This window comes from Pongo abelii, chromosome 2, assembly GCF_028885655.2.
Source record: "Pongo abelii isolate AG06213 chromosome 2, NHGRI_mPonAbe1-v2.0_pri, whole genome shotgun sequence".
Taxonomy (NCBI): Eukaryota; Metazoa; Chordata; class Mammalia; order Primates; family Hominidae; genus Pongo; species Pongo abelii.
In genome coordinates, this window is record NC_085928.1 from 109,346,859 (window position 1) to 109,374,839 (window position 27,981).

General features: G+C 43.7%; 1 protein-coding gene across 4 annotated transcripts in view; it reads left to right on the plus strand.

Annotated features, from left to right (window-relative positions):
* The window catches only part of CDCP1 (CUB domain containing protein 1), a 62,331-nt gene that overhangs the window by 9,431 nt on the left and 24,919 nt on the right, over positions 1 to 27,981 (plus strand). For 3 of the 4 annotated variants that reach the window (XM_002813845.5, XM_009239123.4, XM_063722108.1), the window contains exons 2-4: positions 19,626 to 19,835; positions 25,803 to 26,165; positions 27,401 to 27,769. In XM_002813845.5, coding sequence (XP_002813891.1) covers positions 19,626 to 19,835; positions 25,803 to 26,165; positions 27,401 to 27,769 — 942 coding nt within the window. The remainder of the gene's footprint in view (positions 1 to 19,625; positions 19,836 to 25,802; positions 26,166 to 27,400; positions 27,770 to 27,981) is intronic. The other variant, XM_009239121.4, reaches the window with a different exon arrangement.

Below are 27,981 nucleotides of genomic sequence, written 5' to 3' on the forward strand. Positions count from 1 at the left end.
GTTGCTAGAGACTGGAAACAACCCAAATGCTCATCATTAGAATGTGGAGAGAAAAACACAAGGATCAGAACAGTATGTATGGCATGCAACCTTTTGGCAAAATAAAATGAAATAGGGATGGTATATAAATACACACTTGCATATTCATAGATTACTTCTGGAAGAGTGCACAAATACTGGTAATAGTGGTTGCCTATGGGAACAGAACCAGATTCAAAGGTAAGAGAATGACTTTTTACATTTTGTTTTACTTTATTGTGTGCTTCGTATATTATTTATCTAAATGTAAAAATATTTTTCAGCTCTACTGAGATATAATGTACATACAATCAAATTCAGCAGTATCAATTGTATAATTCAATGGGTCCTGTCAAGTGCATGGTATAACATTTCCATCACCCTGCAAAGTTCCTCCAGATTCCTTTGTAATAAATTCATACCCCTTAGCCCCTAGCAACCACTGATTTGCCTTCTATCACCATAGTTTTGCCTTTAAAATATTTTTAAAATAAAAACAATTTAAAGCCAGGTATGAATATAGCCCTCACTATTTTTGTTGCATTAAAACAAATTTCTCAAGTATAGACCCCATCTTCAAAAAAGCCTAAAGTTACTTCCTACAAGAATGTGGTTGTGTAGAAGGGATGGAGTAGAAGTGTTAAGTTGCTAGGAATTGAGGAGTTGATGACCAAAAAACTTACTTCTCGACTTGGAGCAGCTTTTCATGAGGAGCAACTTGCTGTGATTTGTTTTGTTTTGTTTTTTCCCTATCTACTTTTAGGGCCTAGCACTGAGCAGGCCTAGAAAATTTGATATATTATTTGATGGATAACTGGAGATCATCTATAAGAGCAAAGCAGAATATAGTGGAATGAGGATTAATGCTTCATTGCCCCAAATTTTCTAGCTAGTTTTGTTCCCATCCTCCTCTTTCTTCCTTAGCAATAGCTCTTAGCAGTAGGGCTAACTTCTACTGTAAGGAAGGAATATGGTTCATGAAAAGGAAAGTACTTTGACCTACAGTCTCTCGCCCTTTCAGGAAGAACCATCTGCTTTTTTTTCTTCCACCCACCCACACAATGTGCTTTGGAGCCAGGCTTCTTAAAACCTCCAACTCAGCATTCTTGGTTCCTCAACTTAGTTTTTCACATCCCTGAATTCTTAGAAGGTCTTGAAAAGATCTAGCCCAGTCCAAGGTCATTTTGGTAACAAATTCTGTTCATTCTGTAGATATTGGCGACCCCTTGTGCATCTAGCTCTGTGTGCCCTTATCTCTTGCTCTCCAAGGACTCACCATCTGGAAGGGATTCAAACATGTAAACCAGGGGCTACAAATTGATGGCCTGGGGGCTTGGCCTAGTTCCATTTTGTATGTTTTGAAGAAACCTAAATTACAAAGTATTTGATAGAGCTTGCACCCTCTAATTCAACAAAGACCCTCTTCCCTATGTTGCCTTTCATATTTGGGTTTGCAACACTTTCCAGTGTAATAAGTAAAGCAAAAGATGTAGGTATAAGAATTGCAATATAAGCTTCTACAGGCAAGACAAGAGAAAGAGGAGGACAAAATATTCTCCTGGTGCCTGAGGTCTGTGGGACATCATTAACAAAACCCCGAGTTTGGCCCTGGAGCAGAAGTATAGCTCTGTTATTAATTACCAATAACCCCACAATGTTTATTTTTATATTTAAAATGGTGTCTCCCACCATCTCTGAAATGACAACTTGCTAAGTGATCCACTATCTGGAAAGACGCAATTCAGAGTTAATCCTTCAATATCTAATTTATAACTAGAGATCACCTACAAGAGCAAGCAGAATATAGTCTAATGAGGATTAAATTCTTGATTACTCCAAATTTTCTAGCTTGGGTTTTGTTCAAAGCCTCCTTTTCCTCCCTTGGCAATAGCTGTTAGCAGTAGGGCCAACTTCTACTGTAAGGAAGGAATGCAGAAAGTGCTCTGCCCCACAATCTCTTTCCCTTTCAGGAAGAACCATCTGTTTTTTTTTTTTTTTTCCATCCACCCACAAAATGTGCTTTGGAGCCAAGCTTCTCAAAACCCATCTTAGCATTCTTGGTGCCTCAACTTAGTTTTTCATATCCCTTAATTTTTGGCATATTCATCTTAAGATCACTGGCTGGTCCCAACATTGACACTGTCTTGTTGCCAATAATGACCATCTTAGTTGATGTAACGCCTTCCATAATGACTGTCCTTGTTCTTGTAACTTCATTATGATGCCCAAACACCTTTTATAATGGCTGTCCTCATTGACTTAACACCTTCCACATCAGTACCTTTTACTGCAGTCACCCTTGTGTATGTATCTTCTACCATGACTATCCTTGTTGATATAGTATCTTCTATAATGGCCTTCCTCATCGACATAACACCTTTCAAAGGTAACCAAATTCTGATGTAGGTTATTTTGGAGAATGGTCTGTAATGGACATCCTCATTGACATAACACCTCCTGGAGGCTGCCCTGGGCCCTCTGGGTGAGGAAGGCATGTGTCTGGCCCCAAAGATCTCCTGGAGTGTGCCGTGTTGTGTTGCTGATCTGTTTATCCTGGGCTGCCTGGTTTGCTGTGGAATCACGTTATTGACCTGGCTTGTGGTCGCTTGCAAGGGCTTCATTCAGAAACCTGTTTGCCATCTCAGGCTGTGTGGTTTGCTCTCCCATCCCCCACTTTAAGATTGCTGGACACAACAATAGCAACAACAAAAATGGTGTTAATCCCTAGTCCCTAAAACAGAAGGTTTAAACTGAGGGATGTATTCCTGGTTGGCTGCCCTGGCCCCTGGGATGGCAATACACCCACACTCCCCAGTCAAGTCCCCTGAGTGATCAAGAGGTTGGGGCTTTGCAGTTAAGAAAAAGGTAGATCTGGGCCGGGCACGGTGGCTCACGCCTGTAATCCCAGCACTTTGGGAGGCTGAGGTGGGCGGATCACGAGGTCAGGAGATAGAGACCATCCTGGCTAACACGGTGAAACCCCATCTCTACTAAAAATACAAAAAATTAGCCGGGCGTGGTGGCAGGCACCTGTAGTCCCAGCTACTCAGGAGGCTGAGGCAGGAGAATGACATGAGCCCAGGAGGCGGAGCTTGCAGTGAGCAGAGATTGCACCACTGCACTGAGACTCCATCTCAAAAAAAAAAAAAAAAAAAAGAAAGAAAGAAAGAAGTAGATCTAAGGCCTCAAAAACATGGATTTCTCCCCTTGCTCAGTGGGGAAGCTGACATCCCAAATGGTCACTTCCTCTCACACCTTGGCTGCCGTGGGTGGGTGCTGCAATCTGTCCTTCCAGGGCAGCAAGAAAGGAGCAAGGAGTGAGTCAGCTGGTGGTCATCCTTCAGACCACAGTGAAGCAGAGGATGGATTGCTGCCAAAGTATCGGAAGTAAAGGCAGTGACGGAGGTGGTGAGGACATCGGAGATGGAGGAGGAGCAGATGCTGTTCCTGATTGATTGCCCAGGGCTTGTGATTAATGAGGAAGAGTTTGGGGGACTCAGAGGCAAGATTATAGGCCAAGGAAGGGCCCACGCTAGGGAGAGACTCCTGTCTTGGAGGGCTGCTAGCCTCTTTCCTACCGACAGAATATTTTCTGGAGCCACTGCAGCCCCGTCACTAGTGTAAAGGGAAAGGTGGACAGTCAGAGTGGTGTTTAGGACAGAAAACTCCAGCACTCCTCTCTGCTGCTGGTGTTGAATTGTACAAGCTGAAATGCATCTCTAACCACTGCTCTTCTCTAGCTGGGCTTCAGGGCAAACACTTGGTCCCAGGCTGTCCAGCTTGTGACCTTAGAGGAGCAGAAGGTGCATGGGCCTTCGAATCAGGCAGGCCTGAGTTTGAAGCTCAGCTGTGTGTCTTCCCAGCGTGAATTTAAACAGTTTACCTAAAGAAAATGTATAGAAAGTGCCTGGCACATGATAGAGGCTGAACAAATGGCAGCTGCTAAATTATTGCCATCATTCCTAGACGCCCTCTCCCACCTGCCTTCAGCCTTCGCCAGTGCCTACACAGCCTGCCTCTTCTGGATTCTGGATTTTAAAGCCAGGCTCCCCACTGGATTGCTCTTTGATCTCTGGTTTTTGTCTGGGGCTCTTGCTCAGCCCATAGGTCTAGGTGAGATGACCAGCCATAACCTCTCTTGGCCATATCATCACCTTCTCTCTGACCCACTGATTTGCCTCCCTCCTGTCACCTTCCAGTATCTGGACGTTAAAGTTTTACAGTAAATCCAATGTTTTAGAAATCCTTGTTGATATAATATTTTCATAAAGGCTGGCTTATCTATATAACACCTTCCATCTGGTAATTCAGCTCAGAAGGGGAGGCTCAGCATCCCAAACAATACTTTGTATTTGTCCAAACTTCTTTCCTTGAGCAGCTCGGCAGGTCCTACAAAAACCACCCCATCTTTCCCTGCCTGGTACCCCATCTAGTTAAGAGTTCTGTATTGGTTTTCTTCTTTAAAAAAGCATATATATTTTTTTCTTTTTTTAGACGGAGTTTCACTCTTGTTGCCCAGGCTGGAGTGCAATGGCTCAATCTCAGCTCACTGCAACCTCCACCTCCTGGGTTCAAGCGATTCTCCTGCCTCAGCCTCTCGAGTAGCTGGGATTACAGGCATGCGCCACCACGCCCAGCTAATTTTGTATTTTTAGAAGAGATGGGGTTTCTCCATGTTGGTCAGGCTGGTCTCGAACTCCTGACTTTAGGTGATCCACCGCCTCGGCCTCCCAAAGTGCTGGGATTACAGGCATGAGCCACCACGTCCAGCCAAGAGTTCTGTATTGGTTTTCTATTGCTGCATACAAATTGCCAGAAACTTGGTGTCATAAAACAACACCTGTTAGCTCACAGTTCTGTAGGTCGGAAGTCCAGAAATGTACAGTACGGGTGGGTTCTCTGCGCAAGGTCTCAAAAGGCTAAGATCAAGACGTTGACCAGGCTACATTCTCAACAGGAGCTTGTGGTGCTCTTCTAAGCATGTTGGTTGTAGCAGAATTCAGTTCCTGTGGCTGCAGGTCTGATGTCTCCCTTTCCTTGCTGGCTTTCAACCAACACTGCTCTCAGCTTTCAGAGACCACCTACATTCCTTGTTATGTGGACCCCTCCATCTTCAATACTAGCTACAGAGACTCTCCCTTATGTTGAATTCCTTTCACACGTCGACTCCTTTTCTCCAGGAAAAACCCAGCCTCTTTTAAGAGTTCAACTGATTAGGCCAGAACCACGCAGGATAGTCTTTCTTTCCTAAAGTTAATAGTACTGTTCAACATGGCCTAATCAGGCAAGTAATATCCCATCCCTCCCACACTCAAGTGGAAGAGATTCTACAAGGATATAAGTCACTGGAGGGCATCTTAGAATTCTGCCTGCCGCTGGGGCCATGGCACAGAGGCTCTGCCCCCTCTGTCGGAATGGTAATGATCATGGCCATCACTCTTTGAGGGCCTGCCACGTGCCTGGCTTTGCACATGTGGTCTCATTCCAATGCTTGTAAAAGCCCTGCACAGTTGATGTTTTTAGCCAAATGCTGCAGATGAGAAACTTGTGGTTCAGAGAGGTCAGGTGGCTTCTAGTGGCCAAGCCAAGTGACTGAAGTGATGAGGCACACAAGACAGGGAGTATTACACATGTGAGGTCAGGTGACGGGGCTGCAGAACAGGTCTCTGTCTTAATAGAACCTCCTCTCCTGCTGCCTTTTGCTCCTCCCCCATGAGTGGATTTTCAAAGCTGCAGGCTGAACTAACCTAGAGCTGAACATTTTGGTAGTGAAGTGTTTCCCTTCTACCACCCCACCCCGTCTCTAGTGTTATCCTTTGAGGGATGACAAATGGTAAGGTAGAAATAGCCGGATATAACCTTCTGGAAAAGTTCATTTTAAACTGAACTTTATTTTTAGTTTAAGCAGCTTATGTTCAGACAAGTAAGAAAGTTTTCTTTCATATGGCTCTTTTTTTTTTGAGACGGAGTCTCGCTGTGTCACCAGGCTGTAGTGCAGTGGTGTGATCACGGCTCACTGCCACCTCTGCCTCCCGGGCTCAAGTGATTCTCCTGCCTCAGCCTGCCAAGTAGCTGGGATTACAGGCATGAGCCACCACGCCTGGCTAATTTTTGTAGTTTTTTAAGTAGAGACAGAGTTTTACCGTGTTGGCCAGGCTGGTCTCAAACTCCTGACCTCAGATGATCCGCCAGCCCTGGCCTCCCAAAGTGCTGGGATTACAGGCCTGAGCCACCACACCCAGCCTTACATGGCTCTTAATAGCCAAAAAAATGCAGTCCTGTCAGAACATTTCTCGCAGGCCTGCCCCCAGCAGTGTCCCTTATTCAGTGCGTGGTCTACAGAAACCAAAGGAAGGTCTCTGAATGCAGTGGTCAATGGGCTGCATTATGTGCTAACCAGCTTTTCACTTATCAGGGAAATCCTTATTTTTCATGACCTTTTGCCATCTTTTGAGTTTTCTAGTCATTGACATAATTTTTGTTTAAACAAGTTTCTCTCCCTCCCTTCCATAGTAATCCAGGGGATTACCGTGAATATATATGAATTTGAGGCTATGTAGTTTTAGTCAATTTTTGGTTGGCATCCAAATTCGTAATTAGCAATTAATTCTCACCTACATTATGCTAAATGAAATAAGCCAGATACAAAAGGACAAGTACTGTCTGATTCCACTTAGATTAGTAGTCAAATTCATAGAGACAAAGTAGGATGCTGGTTACCAGGGTTGAGAGGAGAGATGGGAGTTATTATTTAATGGATACAGGGTTTCTCTTTAGGATAATGAAAACATTCCAGAGGTGGATGGTGGTAATGGTTGCACAACAGTGTGAATGTGCTTAATGCTTCTGAACTACACACTTTAAAATGGTTAAAATGATAAAGTTTGTGTATGCATATTTTACTATAATAAAAAAGCAAAAAGAAATGTTTGCAGGGTTTATTTATAGGTGCTTTTTTCTCTTTTCTGTTTTATTGAGTTGGGTTTTTTTTTTTACCACAATAAAAAAAGATTTTTTTTAAAGAAGTGAAGCATAGGCCAGGCACGATGGCATGCACCTGTCATCCCAGCATTTGGGGAGGCTAAAGCTTGAGCCTAGGAGTTCAAGACCAACCTGGGCAACATAGGAAGACCCCCGTCTCTACAAAAATAAAAACAAAAAACTTAGCCAGGCATGGTGTCATGCGCTGGTGGTCCCAGCTACTCAGGAGGCTGAGGTGGGAGGATTGCTTGAGCCCGGGAGGTCAAGGCTGCAGTGAGCTGTGATTGCGCCATTGCACTCCAGCCTGAGCAACAAAACGAGACCCTGTCACTGAAAGAAAAAAAAATGAAGCATACCTTCCAATTCTATGGCTAGCTTTGTAAATGTACTATTGGTTTCTAATGCTAGACTCTGTCTCTGCTAAAAAGGAAGCCTTGACACACTAGGAGGCTCCTTCCCTTACAAGGCCCAGGGACAACACTTGTAAGCAACTCCCCCGAGCATAACTCACTGCACTTAGGGTTCACATCATGAGGAAGGACCAACAGGTTTTTCTCCTCAATTTTCAGAGTTGTGCAAACAACAATTTGTTGTAACAAGAACTGTGAAGCCCTGCAAGGACCTAGCACCTTGAGGGCAGAGACTTTGAATCATGTGTGGATGAGACCTTATGCCCAGGACCTTACAGGCACAAAGAGCAACTCAGAAGGGGTTTGGTATATGCCCAGAAGGATGGCGGGAGAGGAGCTTCTCAGCATCCAAGAAAGTTTCACATAGCTAGCAATGGTTATTCTGAGTTTTAAGAACTGTTTTATTGTGTCTGGATACAGCCTCAAGCCTGTAATCCCAGCACTTTGGGAGGCCAAGGCAGGAAGATCACTTGAGCCCGGGAGTTCAAGACCAGCCTGAGCAACATAGTGATACCCTGTCTCTACAAAAATTAAAAAATTAGTCAGGCATGGTGGCATGCACTGGTGGTCCCAGCTACCCAGGAGACTGAGGTGGGAGGATTGCTTGAGTCTGGGAAGCCAAAGCTGCAGTGAGCCAAGATCACACCACTGCTCTGCAGCCTGGGTGACAGAATGAGACTATATCTCAAAAAAAAAAAAAAAAAGTTGTTTTATTGAGACTTAAGTACACAAATCTTAAGCGTATAGCTGGATAATTTTTAGGTGTGTGTGTGTCGTATTGTATGTGTGTGGGTGTGTATGTGTGTGTGTCTTGTTACCAAGATTTGGAACATTCTAGTACTGCAGAATTTTCTCTCTTGCCCCTTTCTAATCACCTGCCTACTTTCCTCACCCCAGGTTCACTATTCTGACTTCTACAAGCACAGACTGGTTTTGTCTTCTTGAACTTGATATAAATAGGATTTATATCAAGTCTTTTGTGTGTGGATTCTTGTTTAACCACCCCCCTGCTGACTTTTTGTCAGAAGAACTTGAACAACTATTTAATCTCTGATGGCAAGGTTGGACCATTTGAATGAGGTACTCTGGGGGGAATACTAAAGACACTGGAAATTCAGTAACTTCTAAACATTTAGCAGATGAGGGAGGGGGGCTGTGGGCCTTTGCGTGTGTGTCCCTGAGTGTACATACAGATGGGTTTTTTAATCTACTCCTTTGATTCTTCTCCAGCCATCCTTGTGATCCTCAGTGACTTTCATGGTCCTCGTGACTCACACTTCAAGGTCTAACAAAATAAATCTTGTTAACATTTCATAAAATGTTAATGTGATTTAAAGTAGCCTTGTGGCATTTTAGCATCTTGCATGAATTATTTACAGTGGTCATAAGCTGAGTTATATTTGTTATTTAATTCTGCAATTCCCATGTTCAGTCTGTTATTATGCAGCTTTCTGACCTCTGTGGTCCTCTTGGAAACCATTCCTCCACCGATACGGTGTGATTCAATCTGGAATTAAATGTTAACATCCATGTTTTGGATTGACAAGGAGCCTTAAGATGGCCTCAGTCTCAGAGGGGTTTATACGCAGATGTGTCCGTTTGCTGCAGACTGTGATCTAGACTGTGACCCAGACAGGGCCACCTCTCTCATATGGCATGTGTCTTTGATCATAAAAGGGAAAAATGCAACAGAAGAGTTTGGATGGTTCTATGCAAACCTGTCACCACTTTAGAAAAATGATTCAAAGCATAAGCTCTGCAGACAGTGAACTGCTAGCATTGCTTTTGAGGAATGGTTCAGTTACTTTAAAAAATAAATAACTTGGCTAGGCACAGTGTCTCACGCCTGTAATCCCAGCACTTTGGGAGGCCGAGGCAGGTGGATCACCTGAGGTCAGGAGTTCCAGACCAGTCTGGCCAATATGGTGAAACCCTGTTCTACTAAAAGTACAAAAATTAGCCAGGCATGGTGGCGGGCACCTGTAATCCCAGCTACTCAGAAGGCTGAGGCAGGAGAATCGCTTGAACCTGGAAGGCAGAGATTGTGGTGAGCCGAGATTGCACCATTGCACTCCAGCCTGGGCAACAAGAGCAAGACTCTGTCTCAAAAAAGTAAAATAAATAAAAGAAACAACTTGCATCATCACATATCATTTTCTTTCTTAAGGACCTTGGGAATTAAGAGTAGGGAGTGAATGAATGTACAAAACAGTCCCGTATTGATAAACTGTTCCAACAAGTTGGATTGACTAAGCGTGCACATGGTTCTTTTTAACGTTGCTATTGGAACTTAATTTTACTCTCTTCTGTAATTAATCTAAGAGCTGTGGGAATAGTAAACTATTTTAATGGGAACTATGTGTCTCTTTCACTGAGGGGGTGGGACCCTGATATCTCTCGAGCCCTGAGGTCACTGGATGTAAGTCTGGAAGTTGGAGCCCAGCCTTGTTCATCTTTGTATGCCAGCACCTGGCATGACAGTAACTCATGGCAAAATGATCTTGAGAGAGATCAGAGTCGGCCTTCATCAACATTTTGCAGCAAGTTGTCTCTGCACTTCCCACCTGCACTGTGCATGCCCTTGTCCTACTCCCTCGGGCCTTCTTCCCTGCCCTGACTTCCCAGTGCAGTCCTGTGTCCCAGGCCCACTGCAGGTGGGAGGTTGTGCTTGATCACTCCCCAGGTCCTTTCTTGATAACTAGGGTCTATGTCCAGTCCTTCCTGGGTGTTAACTGATCACTGCAGTGTTTAATGTAGTCCTTTCCTTTGGAGAGCCTATAATGGCAGAATGGCAGGCAAGTTCTTATAGCCACCTGTGGCACAGTATCTTCAGTTGGGAGGTGCACCTGCTGTTGGGGTTGGGGAATGGGATGGTCACCTGCCCTGCCACCCATCCCTTTCTCCAGACCTGCAACAGTAGCCTGAAAGCATTTCCTCAGCTTGGCCTGACTGTTGTACCTTGCCCCAGCTTCTTTCTAGGAGAGTCTGGTAAGCAGCCATCATTTCACATCCCTTTACTTCTCAGAGGGAGAATGAGAGATTTGCCCTGCTGTCTTGACAGGCCCTTTCCTGAAACCAGCCATGGGAATAAGGTGAAAGGAGTGGGGTGGGGAAGGGGAATTGGCAGGTCTTGGCACATCCTACTTGACTTCCAAACCAGTGGATGAAAGGCTTTACAGCTCAGATACCCAGAAGGACATGTGGGGGTCTCTTTTAGGAAGAAGCATTTCCTGCCAAGCCCAAGCAGAAGCCTGGTTGAAATTGACTCAAACTTGCATTGGATTTTCCCATGAGTCTCATTGACAGCTGTCTAGAGAAGTGAGTCCTGCAGGCCAGGGCTTCTATAGCATGCTTTTCTGCTAAAACTTGGCACTGGCCTTTCATTCCCAGTGCTTTGTTCTAGAATCATGGCTGCTTTTCTTTTGCCACCAACTCGGCCACATTAACCTCCCATGCCCACACCCCCCGGGCAGACGTCATGAAGCTGTGGAGCCATCAGCAGTGGAACCATACCAGTTCCCTTTCTTAGAACCTTACACCCGGCACTGCCAAAAAAGAACAATACAAAAGAACAACCACTCCCCAAACATGTCAAATTCTGTGGAATTTAAATCTTAAGCTTAAATTCCAACTATACTTTCAAATTACTTTGACATGAAGGAGGATTTGCAGTAATGCAGTGTGCTTGTTGGACCATTTAAAACAAATATGTTTTCCTTTCGATATCCTGGAGAGCCAGCAGCTTGGAAATGCTTTATTCTACCTTGATTGACTTTGTTGGTAAGAACAACCCACCATCATCAGAAAGTTCCTGGTTGTGTGTGGAATTCTTCGGGCGGGACTAGCTCTGCTAAATAGTCATTTATCATGCCCTGGGCACTGGTGTCAGAGCTGGGGCACAAAACTTGTCTCTAACTCTTATTAATCATATATGCCTGGGCACATTACTTAACCTGCCCAAGCCTCAGTTTCTTCATCTGTACAATGGGGATTAATATTAGAACCTACTTTATGGAGTGGTTGTGGGAATTTATAAATATTTATAAACATATGCAGGGAGGCTGCCTCATATTAAGGAGTCATTAAATGTTTGTTGTTGTTACTATTTAGACAGGCCTGGTGTCTAGATTCCAAAGGTTTTTCTCCCATCCAAGAGAGAATGATTAGCCCTTGAAATGGCAATTCATGTTCTAGTTCTTTCTTATGTGAAGGTGGAAATGAACTATTTCCAGGTAGGCAGATCAGTGGTCTTCCTGTTGTTGGCAAGACTTACACCTCAATTTACCAGTCTGTAAATGGAGCCGGCCAAGTCAATGACACATAGATTTTGAGTGTCTAAACCAGATATCTCTCTATGCCTTTAGGCCTCACTGCCTCAGGTCCACTAGACTAGGAAGACTCCAAGTTTGGCGATGTGACTGTCTGGCACCCCCACCCCTCCCACAGCAGGCACTGTTAGAATGAATTCTGTTGGAGGTGACCCCCCACTTCTTGGAATCAGCCAACAACTGCATTCATTTAATAAGAATGGCAGTTTCTGTCACCTCCAGGGTAGACAAAAAAAGAAAAAGAAACAGAGAGAAAAGGAAGGAAGAAAGAAAGAAGGAAGGAAGGAGGAAAGAAAGAAAGAAAAGAAAAAGAAAGAAGGAAGGAAGGAAAGGAAGAAAGAAAGAAAGAAAAGAGAGAAAGAAAGAAAGAGAAAGAAAGAAAGAAAAAGAATGACAGCAGTTCCTCCTTTTCTGCTAGGTAACTTGACCAGCCTTGGCAGCTTCTATGAGGGCAGCTCAGTGTGGTACCCTGGGTGGGTGGAGACTGCAGAGGTGCCAGGGTTGAACCAGAATGTCCCAGCTGCCTCCTGAGCTCAGCAAACTTGGAGAAGTAAGGTCACTTCTCCGGTCTCAGTGAGGGTGCTGGAGTCAAATGAGTCAACACTTAGAAGGGCCTATTAATAGCCAATGATCAGGGCCAGGGCCATGGCTAGGTGAGGTAGATAAGGTGTGCAGAATTTAAGGAGGCACTCATACTTGCCTCCTTAAGTGGCACCTCCCTGACAGTGAGTGCCTCCTTAAGGTTTGCCTCTTCAGTGCCTTGCCTGCCTTACCTAGTCCCCACCCAGCCAGCCAGGACTGTAGGCTTTAGACTCAGAGCCAAACTGCTGCTATAGTTGTCTGCTTAACAACCTTCAATGGTGCCCCATCACTGCTAGTAGTAGTTGTAATTTGCTATCATTGATAATATCAACAATACTAACAGCCAATATTGATTGACTACCTGGCATCATTCTAAGCACTTTGTAGGTATTAACTCATTTAGGCCTTACAGGAATTTCATTATTATCCTGTTTGCAGATGAGGAAAGTGAGGCACCAAGAAGCTAAGGAATTTGCCCAAGGAAGCACATCTGGGTGAGTGGTAGAGCCAGGAATTGACCCTAGATAGTTTGATTCTAGAATCTGTACTCTTCACCACCACACCAAGCTGCTAAGGTGTGCTGGTCCCAGTGGGTGAAGCCCAAACTCCATGGCCAACAACCAAGCCCTTTCCCGCTTCTCCAGCCTCCTCTACCTACCCAAACAAAACTCTGGCCAAATCAAACTCCCCAGAGTGGCTCCAAGGAAGCCGTGATTTTCATATCTTGGCATCTTTGCACCTGCTGTTCCTTCCATCTGTCCTTCCTGACAGTCATCTCACAGTTCCTGGTTGGCACACTCATATCCATTCTTTAAGACCCATCTTAAGTCATACCCCTTCTGTGAAGCCCTGCTTGACCACCACCCCGAGATGGTTGATAGCAGACCCTCAATGTCTTCAGAGTACCTTGAACTTCTCTGGTGTCCTAAAATTACTATCTGGGTCTAATGAACAGATAGACAGGCAAATGTTCATTCAATGTATGTGAATTCAACACTTGCTCCCTGCAGGGAATAAAGGTTGGGAGAAATCATTTCAATGGTGTGTGTGTCCCCTTGGGGTGGATATGAGGTAGGGTATAAACTTGCCAATCTGCTGGACATCCTGGGGCTCTCATGGTGTGCACATCCACAGTTTAATGAAATATATTTTGCAAACCTGGCCCCTAAAAGCATATCACGACTTATCTGATGCTCAGTCTGAAAAGCAGGGATCTGCTCCATGGATGGAGGAAACACCAGCTGCTGGACTTGTTGAGAATGGAATGTTGGTCTGCAATGTGACCTCTTCCTAAGAGAGGACAGGGCTATTTTGGCCATAAGTGGAACCTGACTCACATGCAAGCCGTGATTGAGCAGCCACAAACTTCTTAGTTTCTGAGTCTGCCTCCCTTGGCATCCTGGGCACCCTCCAGGGCACCATGCATCTTAATTTGTATCTCCTGGTGCCTAAGCTGAGCCAGCCCTGGCTGGGAGCTGCTCAGTCCATCTTCCTTGGACAGAGAAGGTGAATGAGAGCCGAGTCCCACAGGCAACCACACCCAGAACTGAGGCAACTTGTTCCAATTCGTCTACAAATTTTAGAAGGGTTGCCAGTTATTTCGCCAGTCTTTTAAACTGTATTTGACAGATCTGGGAGAAAAATGACTTCCTGTTGTTTATCACGTGGAATTCCCTCCGCTACATTAGTTTCCCTTACAAGAATCGAGAATTGCAAAGAAATAGGATGGCAGGGAGAAGAAATAACAGAGATGTGTGATATGGTGATTAATGAATGGTGAATCATGAATGATGATTAAAACAAATGGAAATTCTTCCCCCAACCCTGCCTGCCCAAGAAGGAGCTGGTGAGGCATATACTCACAAAGGTGTCCTAATAAGGAGAGGTCAGGAGGCAGGAGAGCTGAAGAAAAGAGCTGTGTGTGACTCAGGAGCCCAAGCCTGTGCCTTGTAAGCTTTTCCAAATGCCCTAAGCCCAGGAGCCCACGCACTGCTCTAGTGAAAGCTTGGATGCCTTTCAGCCCGTAAGGCCTCAAAGTCACACCAGAATCTGGAGCATTTCTAAGTTTCTCTGAACCTGGGTAATGATTTTCTGAAACATTAGACCAATGAAATACCAAATTCCTGGGGAGGCAAAAGAAAGAGATGTGATCCAAGCATTTGTGATCAAATGAGCTGACAAGTTACTCTACTTAAGCAGTGGGGATTTTACCACTGTTTTTATTGCAGCGAAGTAAGTGCCTCCGGAGTGGCAGAATTGGTGGGGATCAGGAGAGAGTCTACATTTCAAGTATGTACAAGGTGTTGAATCATTATCTTCTTGCTCCTATTCACCCCTTCTAGCTAACTTATTTATCAATTAGGATGAGGGGGACCATTAAAAATGACAGCCATGTGAGTGATGTGTCCTTGGCTATGACCCTAGAAAAGAGCCTATAATATAAGTCATCTCCTCCTGATGGAAAGGTAGCTAAATTCAGCTTAGCCTATCATGTGTCTTTAGCTTAGTTGTTTCCTCTGAACTATGAGCTGGACACCAGGTGGGGGATTACTCAAGCCCAAATTCTCTGGTCTGGTACACCAAAGAATAGTTACAAACTACAGCTGGACAGTAGAACGTGCTGGGTTGATCATCTCAGCCAGGGCAAAGAAACATATTAAGATGTTAAACATCTACCAGGAGTGAGTCATTTAACCCTCATAAGATTTCATCTTCCTTGATTGCAAAATGAGTTTGCGTGAAAGACCATAAATAAAAAATAGAAACAACAGAAGTAGCATTAGTAATTCATGAAGGAAGGACTGGTATATTCAACGCTTAGAGTTGGAACAGTGGGCTCTCCATATGGAAAAAAAAAGATGAAAGTGAATCCCTACTTCTCACCATGGACCAAAAAAAAAAAAATCCCTACGTCTCAGCATAGACCAGCACAGATTCCCAGAGCCCTTGTTACACCTACTAGGGCTTAGAACTTTATCACAGACCAGTTGTAGGCCCTTAGTCTAGGCTATTAATTCCCTAAGGGCAGGGACTCTGGCTGTTTTTATCATTAAGTCATTTGCACCAAGTGTGTCCCTAGAATAGATTATGAACCCAGAAAATGTTTGTCAAATGAATACATCATTTCCAAAATTCTTTAAAAAATGAATTTCTAGGCCAGGCGCAGTGGCTCACACCTGTAATCCCAGCACTTTGGGAGGCCAAGGTGGGCAAATCACTTGAGGCCAGGAGTTCAAGACCAGCCCAGCCAACATGGTGAAACCCCCTCTTTACTACAAAATACAAAAATTAGCCAGGCGTGGTGGCACACCTGTAGTCCCAGCTTCTCGGGAGACTGAGGCACGAGAATCACTTGAGTCCCAAAGGCAGAGGTTGCCAAGATCACGCCATTGTACTCCAGCCTGGGCAACAGAGGGAAACTGTTTAAAAAAAAAAAAAAAATTCTAAAAGAGATTATACATTTTTCTGGCTGGGCACAATGGCTCACACCTGTAATCCCAGCACTTTGGGAGGCCGAGGTGGTTGGATCACCTGAGGTCAGGAGTTCAAGACCAGCCTGGCCAACATGGTGAAACCCCATCTCTACTAAAAATACAAAAATTAGCTGAGCATGGTGGCACATGCCTTTAGTCCCAGCTAGTCGGGAGGCTGAGGCAGGAGACTAGCTTGAGCCCAGGAGGCGGAGGTTGCAGTGAGCCAAGGTTGCACCACCGCACTCCAGCCTGGGCAACAGAGTGAGATTCTGTCTCAAAAAAAAAGTAGAGATTATACATTTTCCTTTGACTGTCATTATAAAAGAATACCTTGCCATATACCCAGAATTATTTTGGATACTAACCTGGCCAAACAACAGAGAAGAACTGAGTGGAGAGATTTTGGTGAGATCAGCTTTGGTCTTCTCTGAATCTAAGTTAAAGAGATTTAAAATATTACATATACCTAGGCTCCCCCCAAAATATTATTAAACCATATTTTAACAGTGGTAATGATTATTCTTTTATTAATTTATTACATGCCTACTTTGTGTAAAAACATGATCTTTTGAATACTTTTTTTCTTTTTATTAAGGTATAGCTTACATAAAATAAACATCATCAATTTTAAGTGTACAGTTTGATGAATTTTGGCACTTGTATACAAGGTGTAATCACTGCTATAGTCAAGATACAAAACAGTCCCCTCACCCTGCACAGTCTGCTTGGCCCCCTGGAACTCCATCCCCTCTCTCCATCTCTAGCCTCAGGCAATGCAACTCTGCTTAGTGTCTAGCACTGATTTAAAATAATGATCATAGGGGCAGGAATTTTTAAATAAAGGATAAAAAAGCTGACAGAAGGGGAAATGGGAATAAGAAAGAAATTGGTAACATAGCTAGGCAGGCTGTAGCCTCAGATTGGACTCAGCTTCACTTGCTGGTGAATTAGCCCAACTTGGAGAGACTGAGTGCTCCAAGAATTTTTTTTTTTACAAATAACACAGTTAGATGTTTTCATGATTACAGAAAAAGAACACAAGAGTTGTAATATACAGCTCAGATATAAACCTGGCAAATGGGTTTCTGAACATAGATCTGGATTCATTTTTAATCTGACATCTTGAAGAACCCCTCAGCCTCAGAAGATTCTAAATGGCCACACTGCTTGAAAACCAAGCATTCGAGCAAATAAAACTTCTGCCTCTGAGAATGTATTCTCTCTCAAGCTATTAATTAAAAGATACATAGTCCCTTGTTCTTGCCAGGATTTATTAGCCGAAAGTAAAATACGGGAATGGTAGTATGTCTATGAGAAATTAAATGCGGTGAAGACAAGAACACAGGGACTAATAGTTTTATATGGAGTTGTTTTGGGGCTTAAAACGTTTTGTCTCCTCGTGGGGATCAGGCACTGCCTTGGTCCTGGGGCTACCACTAAAAAATACAGGCAAGTTCCTGCTGCCTCCTGTACGAGCTCACGGACATCAAGCACAGGGTTCAGGAGGACTGAGGTGGCGGGGGGAGGGGAGCACTTTAGGTGGGCTGGTCAGGGAAGGCCACTCTGAAAATGTGACCTTAGTGCTGAGACCGGGATGACAACAAGGAGCCAGCTTTTTCTAGAGAAAGCACTTTTGGTGTCAGGACCAGCATGTGCAAAGGCCCTGAGGTGGGAAAGAGGTTGGTGTGTTCAAGAAAGAAGGCAAGGCTGGCCTGAACACAGTGACTAAGGTGGAGAGGGTTACACGCAGAGGCCAGAAAGACAAGAAGTTTTGCCCCAAAAATGGAAATCTAAGCACTCTTGCAGTCATAAAGCTGGCCATGACAGTGCCCTGGTGCCCAGAGAGATATGTCACTTCTGAGCAGTAGTTGGGAATTCTTCCAGTTACAAAGTCGCTTCCTACTTACTCAGGTAATGGTCATAGACTCAGAGCTGTCAGGGAGTGTAGAGTTATTCTAGCCCCACCCCTTCATTTTACAATGAAGGAACAGAGGCCCAAAGAGGGTAAAGTTCATACCTGAAAAACCAGTCTAAGTGAGGTCAAAAGGCAAATGATAAACTAGGGGAAATATTTACAGTTCATATCACAGGTTGGGAGATCAATTTCCATACTATGTAAGGAGCAGCTGGCCAGCGGGGCTGGAGCAGAGTAGGATGGAGAGAGAGGCACAAGAAGAGGGTGACAGAAATCCAAATGTGTGATCACATACAGCTGCTGAGCTGTGGGAATACAGCATGCTCACTCATGGCAGCTGGCAGAAGTACATCCAGTCTTGTGCAGGCTAGCAGTTATGGTAAAATTATAGCACATGGCTCGTCCAACACTGAAGAGGACTCAGATGTCATTCAACAGGTGCATGGATAAATAAATCATGGCCTATTCTGTCAATGGAATAGCACTCAGCAATAAAAAGGAGGAAACTACTGACCCATGCAGCAGCGTGGGTGAATCTCACAAGCATGCTGAGCAGAAGCAGCCAGCTACAAAAGAGAAAGTACTATAGGCTTCCATTTGCATGAAGGTCCAGAGCAGGACAAATTCACTGACAGTTTTCTAGAACTTGGAGTGGAGGTTGACTGCAGAGGGGCATTGAGGGAACTTTTGAGGGTGAGGAAAATATTTGTATATCTTGATTGTGGTGGTCACATGACTGTATACATTTGTCAAAACTCTTAAAATGAGTGAGTCCTTTTTAATGTGTGTAAATTACTGTCAATAAGGTTGATTTTTTAAAAATAAATTTTTACAAGGAGGGAAAGAAGAATAGATGGGAAACAAAAGCTTCTGATCAGATTGCTATTCATTCACTAACTGCTTATCAAACACCATTTGTGCCAGCACGATAACAGATCCCGACCAGCTGTTTGTACCAGAACACGGTGCTACATGGACTGTGAGCCCCTAGGCTCCCTCCCTCCACAGGATTCACCTACAGACGATCCTCCCATCATCTGCTGTTCCCAGGCCATCAGCTGCCCAGAGACTCATAATCAGAATCCAAGATAGGGCAGGGGCAGTGTCAGCTAAGGAGAAAGTGGCTCTCCCTTCTTGGTCTAAGAGCACTTAATCGATCAAGCAAAGCAAATGCGAAGGAGATTGGGCTTGTTTGTGAACCACAGCCCTACTCTGACATTTGTACAATTCTGTTTAATAACCAACCCCCACCTCACTTGCTTGATATTGTTTGCTCAGGTATTTTTACTAAACCCCAATCTGAGATAATAGCATTGTTTTGCTCTAACTTTCCAAGTTCATTGATACGATATGATTATATCTAATTTCTGCAAATGTTTTTCTAGCCCCCACTACCATACGTACATACGTATGTATGTATGTACGTACGTATGTATGTATGTACGTACGTATGTATGTATGTATGTGCTGGGCATATAAAGCACCCAGGGCAAGGGACAGCAGCTCTTTGCAGATAAATGTGTCTCCCTATGATGGATGGTTTCTGTGTGTAGACTTTGTTCTACAGTCATGTTGAGAAAAGGTGTGGTGGTTACTCTGGTTGTTATTTAATACTGCTCAGATGGGATATCTAACAGCATACGGCTCAAGACATCTAGAATGCGGTATAGTGTTTTCAATTTGTAGAAAAACTAATGCAAACAAGAAACACATGTCAGTGACCAGCTGGCAGCATCGTGGTTCTTTTTCATTGCTAAGGTCGGAACTGTCATTTTGCACCATCCTTCTTCTCAGAAAAGGAGGGAAGGAACAAAGTTGTCAGAGAGGACATCCTCTCTGAACCAGATTGGGGTCGGGGACCACAGCAGTTTGCAGACCTAAATCATCCTGCTCACTTCAGTTTCCTTCCTTCCTTCAGAAGCTTTTGAGATTGCTCTGCCACGAGAAAGCAACATTACAGTTCTCATAAAGCTGGGGACCCCGACTCTGCTGGCAAAACCCTGTTACATCGTCATTTCTAAAAGACATATAACCATGTTGTCCATCAAGTCTGGAGAAAGAATAGTCTTTACCTTTAGCTGCCAGAGTCCTGAGAATCACTTTGTCATAGAGATCCAGAAAAATATTGGTAAGTAGACACTTGTGAGCTGTTTGACAATGTCTTTTAAATGTCTCTACACCTCCCTGCCTGTCTTTCCCATGCTAAGTAGTCTCTAATGCTAGAGAGCTAAGATCTATTCTGAAACTCTACAGTTTTTTAATTTAGCTCTGATGTGGCTAGTTAGAGTTCTAAATGCATTACACAGCTTAATTTGTTTAATCTTTAAAACAGCCCTATGAGAAGTTCACAGAGGGAGGAACTTGCCTAAGTGAGCACAACTAGTAAGCAGCAGATCAGGAGAAGGACCCAGGTACTCTGGCTTTCAAGTCTTTGCACTTAGCCACTGTCCACATGGGCTCTTCAGGCAGCACTACAGAAGCCCACAAGCTACAGATTTTCAGGTCTGTGATGCTCATCCTGTGTGCTAAAAATATCTGGCTGATATGGAAGGCAAAAGAATCAGAAGGTTGAGGAAAGGCCGGGCGTGGTGGTTCACACCTGTAATCCCAGCACTGAGGAGGCTGAGGTAGGCGGATCCCCTGAGGTCAGGAGTTCAAGATCAACCTGGCCAACATGGTGAAACCATCTCTACTAAAAATACAAAAATTAGCTGGGCATCAAGACCAGCCTGGCCAACATGGTGAAACCCCGTCTCTACTAAAAATACAAAAATTAGCCAGGCGTGGTGGCAGATGCCTGTAATCCCAGCTATTTGGGAGGCTAAGGCAGGAAAATCACTTGAACTCGGGAGGCACAAGTTGCAGTGAACCCAGAGCACACCACTGCACTCCAGCCTGGGTGATAGAGCGAGACTACGTCTCAAAAAAAAAAAAAAAAAAAAGAAGTTGAGGAGATAAAGATAGAGCGATGGATCCATAAGACACGGTAGAAGAGACGGCTGCTTTGGAGAATGATGGAGTTGGGTTTGGCTTCAAGCTCCAGGGCTACTACTCATGTGACCTGATCACATGACTTTAAGCGAATTATTCAACTGCTTGATGCCTTAGTTTTCTAGTCTATAAAATAAGGATTATTGTACCAAACAAGAGAGTTATGAGGATGAAATAAAATAATGGATTGAAAAATGGATGACACATAATACTTAAACTATAGATATTTGGTTTTATTATTCATAATTTGAGCTTGGGATAGAAGATTGACATAGGAAATAATAATAATTAGGTAGGGAAACATGCATTTATAATTTCTCAATCATTTTAAGGGGGCCATGTCAAATAGGATGAATAGATGTATTAATAAGAATAAGAGCACTATTTGTCATCCAATCAAAGCCATACCTTAGGAAGGAAGGAATTCAAAAGTAAAAGGAGAAATTGAAGTACTAAAAATCAATTTTAAAAACTACATTTAATGACTAATACCAAGACCTGGTTCTCTGCAGACTAATTAAATAGACAAATCCCTGACAAAATGGAAAAAAGAGACAAAATACAAATATACAGCATTAAAGGTATAAAAATGGACTTAACAATATATACAGAGACTATTTCTAAAATTGTAAGAGACTCTGTATAACATTTTCATCATAAATGTGAAAATCCAAAGGAAGTGGATGATTTTCAAAGAAAATTTAATGGGCTAGATTGACTCATGGAAAGGTAGGAAAACTGAATAAATAAATAACCAAGGAGGGGATTGGAAAAAATGCCCGAGACAGGGGAGAACAGTTTGGGTTAGTTAGAGATGATTTTACAAGTAAGTTCTATAAAACTTCAAGGAGCAGATAATTTCTATGATATTCAAACCATTCTAGAGGCAGGTTGGCAAACTTCTTTCAGATAAGGTCAGATAGTAGGTGTCTTAGGCCTGTGGGCCGGGAGGTTTCTGTCACATCACAGCTCCTCAACTCTGCTATTACAGAGTGAAACCTGCTGTAGACAATATACATAAACCACCTGGCAAATCAGTTAATGTGATGTTTTGCATTATCAGGTTAGAGAGGAAAAAACTACATATGATCATCTCAATAGATGATTTTAAATGTCTTTTTTTTTTTTTTAACAGAACACTATAGCTCCTCAACTCTGCTATTACAGAGTGAAATCTGCCATAGATGATACATAAACCACCTGGCTAATCAGTTACTGTGATGCTTTGCATTATTAGGTTAGAGGAAAAAAACTATATATGATCATCTCAATAGATGACTTTAGATGTCTTCGTCTTCTTTTTTTTTTTACAGAACAGTATGAACATAGATTTTAAATGTCTTTCATAAAACACTCTTAGTAAATCAGGAATGGAAGGATATTTTCTTAATTCAATAAAGAGCGTCTATCAAGAACTGATAGCAAATACCATATTTAACTATCAGATATGGCAGCATTACCAATGAAACAGGCAATAACATAAGGAGGCTTATTATGCATGCCCTTGGCCACCATTTTTCAGAATCTCTAATTAAATATATAGAGATTATCTTAATAAGTACATAAAGTATATGAAGCAAAATATAAAATTTTGTTGAAAGACAAAAGAGAAGACTTAAATAAATGGAAAGATATGCCATGTTCCTTGATAGAAAAAATAAGTATTTTTACAAAAAATTAGCCAGACGTGGTGGCACATGCCTGTAGTCCCAGCTACTCGGGAGGCTGAGGTGGGAGAATCGCTCGAACCCAGGAGGCAGAGGTTGCAGTGAGCCTAGATCGTGCCATTGCACTCCAGCCTGGATGACAGAGTGAGACTTCGTCTCAAAAAAACTAAAAAAAAAAAAAAAAGAAAAACTAAGTATTTTTAAAATGTAGATTCTCCCCATATTAATTTTTCAATTTAAGTCAATTATAATTAAAATTTTAATGAACTTTTACAGAGCTAAAGAGAACGTTGATATATTTAAGAATGCAGTGGAATGGTGTGTTGCTACTAAGAGAATGAAGTAAGTTTGTGTGTTTGACATAGAAAGATGCCCAAAATAGTTTTGTTCCATTAAAAACAACGTAGCTTATAGTAGGACAATAGTTTATATAGTTTGATGCTACTCTATTAAATACACACATGTGCACATGCACACTTACATACATGCACACAAACATGCACACACAATCATACAGAACCCAAAGTATGGAGGGATAAACTCCAAAACTCCAAAATTCGAACTTTATACTACCCTATAGGGGATAGCAGAGGGGAACAGTTGACATTTTCTTCTTTCTACTTTTCTGTACTTCCCCGCCCCACCCCACCCCCCACCTATTTTTTTTCTGTCACCCAGGCTGGAGTGCAGTGGTGACCACACCTCACTGTAGCCTCAAACCTCCTGGACTCAGGTGATCCTCCCACCTCAGCCTCTGGGGTAGCTGGGCACACACCACCACACCCACTTGTCTTTTTGTTTGTTTTTAAAACAACTATACATTACTTTTATAATCAGTTAAACCAGTAAAGTGACTTCCACTTTGAAAAAGGAAAAATGTAACAAATGACACATTCCACAAGTCAAGCCTTTGAATGCATTCAGTCTCTCAATCCTAGGATGCCCACATGGCTTACTATGTAGTAAAAACCCATGCTCACAACTTTTGAAAATGATATGAAAATATCAATTTCTAAAATAATAAATCTAGACACTGAATCAGGTCCAGTGGTCCACCTGCCCTTCACTGCCTTTTCTGAACAATCATTCTGAAATCAGCATCAGATAAAATTTGACGTCTCCATTCTCATCTCTTCTTGAATAGTTCCATGAGAGCTAATGAAAGTTGGCTGAGCGTGGTGGCTCATGCCTGTAATCCCAGCACTCTGGGAGGCTGAGGCAGGTGGATCACCTGAGGTCAGGAGTTCAAGACCAGCCTGGCCAAAATAGTGAAACCCCGTCTCTACTAAAAATACAAAAAAAATTACCCAGGCATGGTGGCACACGCCTATAGTCCCAGCTACTTGGGAGGCTGAGGCAGGAGGATCACCTGAACCTGGGAGACAGGTTGCAGTGAGCCAAGATGGTGCCACTGCATTCCAGCTTGGGCGACAGAGCAAGACTCCATCTCCAAAAAGAAAAAAAAAAAAGAGAGAGTTAATGAAAGTAGAAATCTGCTGGGGAAAATGAGTTGTGAATCACTTCAGAAATAATACTTCTCCATTCTCTGGACAGGAATCATTTTAGTTATTTAAAATGTTTGCACCGAACAGAGTACAGGAGAAGATTCCGAGGCATGCCGATCATTTTGACTACTCTTACCTGTGTGTTCATCCTAAAAAACAAAGCTCTTAGCATCAAATGAAAAATTGCTTTCATAACCTGCCTCTCACAGTGTCACATGGCTGGTGACAGAGCTGAGGCTGGGAGATGGGGCTTTTTGACTCCAGATTTTGCTATAGAATTAAATCAGAATCCCTGGGATGGCCCAGGCATGTGTAGTTTTTAAATGGCCTGCAGGTGAGTTGTAGGTAGAACCAGAGCTAAGAGTCACTGCCTTACTAGAGTTAAGTGTTCCCGTAAGAGTACAGAACGTAGCCAGAGCCAACTGATGTTGCCCTGGGCACACTGGAGGTGTGAGTGGAAAATCACTTGAGGTCAGCTTTTGAAAGAAAGAGGTGGCTTGATATAAACATTGAAGTTTCCATGAGCTCCTAAAATAGGAACTACCTTTACCAACATGCAAAGTCTAATTTTAGTCACGTTAGTCACCATGTTATCTAACCCTGTGTTATTGGTTAGACAGCATAGCACATTGGCAAGAAAGGGTTGACCAAACACAGCCTGAGCTTTTGTCCTGGGATCTGGGATTGCCGTGTACTTGCTGCAAGGGCCAGCCCAAGTCACCTGGATCCATAGCTGCTTTGCAAAAATCAGAGGTCTGGCTTGGATGACCTCAGAGATCCAAGACTGATCTGAAATTCTCCATAATTCTATTTTGAGTGGACAGTACTTTCAAATACCCCAATGGAACAGCAGTAAAGATTCACAAATTATTATTATGGAGGCCAGAGTCCATCACACCTTTCAGATGCCCCCTGCTCAAGACAACAAAACCTTAATGTTACATTGCCTACTTTCTGTTTCTTCCCTTCTTTCCTCTTGTTTCCTCTGATGATAATATTTCTTGCTTTGTTTTAAAAGGCTTAGGAAACAAATATATCAAAGGATATTATTAGCTGTTAGCCTTAAAAAAAGAAATTCAACTGCAGTGGTTATAAAATATCAGTATTAAGGCAGTGCAGGAAGAGAAATGGTGCCGCCAGATTCCAGCTGTCCAGAGGAGTTGCACGTTCAGAGTATATTTGCCATGTTGATGAATGTGTTGATGGGGAAACCAGTTTTAAAGGATGGATCTTGGCACTGTGCTCTACAAATTGTGAAATCGTGACTCTCTCAGTACAGGAGAAGTAGGAGATCCCAAAGCACAGACTCTGCTGCAAATGCCCTCCTTCTGGCTTCACCCACTGGACCCCAGGAACTTAATCTGGAAATCACAGTAATTAAGAGATGTCTCAAGTCTGGTGACCTGGAAGCAGAGCCTGAGACAGGATATTTTGTTTAAGTCAGTGATCAAGAAAGTGCTCTCAGAAGTGAGGAAAGCAGGATAGAGCAGGGCACGTAGCTGAATGCAGATGTGGTTTTAGCTGAAGAGTAGCCTCAGCCTGACCCCATGGGGAGCTCTGGAGTATGAATAGCATACCCAGGTTATGTCACTTGAAGCAAGGAGGTCAGACTTTTTAATTCCTGCCAGAGGCTATTACTGGCTGTAGACAGCACCTCTCCCTTGGGATGGGCATGAGGGGCTGCAACACCTCTCAGGCTTTTCCGGTTCAAGGCAGCTCCCCCGAGCTGAGGCACTTCCCCGAAGGAGGGTACATCTGTGAGCCATTGGCCACTAAGACTCACAGCAGTTGGGGCCTGGGTGCCCCTGCCTGGTAAAGGCCACCTTGGGGGAGCCCCAAAGAGTCTACTACAGGGGGCTGAGTGGTGGAGGAGGAGTGGTGTGGGGCCTTGGAGCATCTGTGATCAAAATTGCTTTTGTGACTGTTTTTCAGACTGTATGTCGGGTCCATGTCCTTTTGGGGAGGTTCAGCTTCAGCCCTCGACAACGTTGTTGCCTACTCTCAACAGAACTTTCATCTGGGATGTCAAAGCTCATAAGAGCATCGGTTTAGAGCTGCAGTTTTCCATCCCTCGCCTGAGGCAGATCGGTCCAGGTGAGAGCTGCCCAGACGGAGTCACTCACTCCATCAGCGGCCGAATCGATGCCACCGTGGTCAGGATCGGAACCTTCTGCAGCAATGGCACTGTGTCGCGGATCAAGATGCAAGAAGGAGTGAAAATGGCCTTACACCTACCATGGTTCCACCCCAGAAATGTCTCCGGCTTCAGCATTGCAAACCGCTCATCTATAAAACGTGAGCAAGCCCCTCCCCACTGTCTGATTAGGTTAAAACACACAAGATCATCATTGTTCTAGGTCAGAAATGGTCAAATGTCAGCAAATCTCTAATACTCGATCTAAAAACCATAAAGAAAGATCTTACTCTTCTATAAGTGACATGGGTCACTCATTCCTAGTGTGAACCCCCCTTCTCTATTAAACAAACAGGGGGTGATTCTCTTTGTCCTTTTTGCATGTGATATTTGTTTTCAAAAAAATGACAAGGGATTGATTCTACAGACCCACCTTGATTGCTTCATTTCTAACTTCTTTGTCTTCCATCTCTTTCGCGTTTTCTGTAAATGTATCAGTGATGTGCAGAGCTCACTCACACTGGCTCATAAAAGCTGTTTTTTGTTTTTGTTTTTGTTTGTTTTGAGAAAGAGTCTCAGTCTGTGGCCCAGGCTGGAGTGCAGTGGCACTGTCTTGGCTCACTGCAACCTCTACCTCCAGGTCCAAGCGATTCTCCTGCCTCAGCCTCCCAAGTAGCTGGGACTATAGGCGTGCGCCACCACACCCAGCTAACTTTTGTATTTTTAGTAGAGACGGGGTTTCACCATGTTGGCCAGGCTGGTCTCGAACTCCTGACCTCAGGTAATCCTCCTGCCTTGGCCTCCCAAAGTGCTGGGATTACAGGCATGAGCCACTGCACCTGGCAGAGAGCTGACTATTAAGTGTTCAGGCATTTTGTGAGCTGATGTGAAACAGATCCGTTACAAAAATAGAATTAAATTAACTTACAATTAAATAAATTATTTTTAAAACAAAGGTAATAAATACTCAAAACTCATCACTTCCTAATTATTTTACTGTTGCCTGTGCTCTCACGGTTATTTGTGTTGTCGTATCTGTATGGAGGGAATAATATAAAGGTGTGCTACTGCCCAACTCCACATTCAGTCACTTGGTGTTGGTAGCTTGAAATCAGCCGTGGTGGGATTATTTACATCCACTATGGAAGTGGGCAGATGCTATAAGTCAGGGCTTTCCCCTCCACCACTGGACCGGTTTTTAATATTTACTCACACACCACTAATGTGTCTGCATTCCCAATCTCTGCCTTGAGTCCAAATATACAGTATCTAAACCCACTGCTCAGGATCTGAGACTGCAGTCATTTTTCCTATACCCCCACCCCTCGGCTGCAGACAACAAGGACAGGGTCTAATGGGTCCCTGTTCTTTCTGGTTTGGGTTCCACTCTCAATAGGTCTGTGCATCATCGAGTCTGTGTTTGAGGGTGAAGGCTCAGCAACCCTGATGTCTGCCAACTACCCAGAAGGCTTCCCTGAGGATGAGCTCATGACATGGCAGTTTGTCGTTCCTGCACACCTGCGGGCCAGCGTCTCCTTCCTCAACTTCAACCTCTCCAACTGCGAGAGGAAGGAGGAGCGGGTTGAATACTACATCCCGGGCTCCACCACCAACCCCGAGGTGTTCAAGCTGGAGGACAAGCAGCCTGGGAACATGGCAGGGAACTTCAACCTCTCTCTGCAAGGCTGTGACCAAGATGCCCAAAGTCCAGGGATCCTCCGGCTGCAGTTCCAAGTTTTAGTCCAACATCCACAAAATGAAAGCAGTGAGTGAGCCCCACTTTCCTTTTTCTTCCTCCTCCAGCACCTTCGTTGTTTCCTGGGTAGTCTGCCTGGGTGAGGCTCCCTTCCTGTTTCTCATCTGTGGCTTCTGAAACACTTAGACTCTGGACCTGGTAAGAGTTTCAGGAAGTGGGTTGCTAGGCAGTTAGACAGGCTCATTGGTGAACACCTGGTATGTAGTTCCATTTCAGCACAA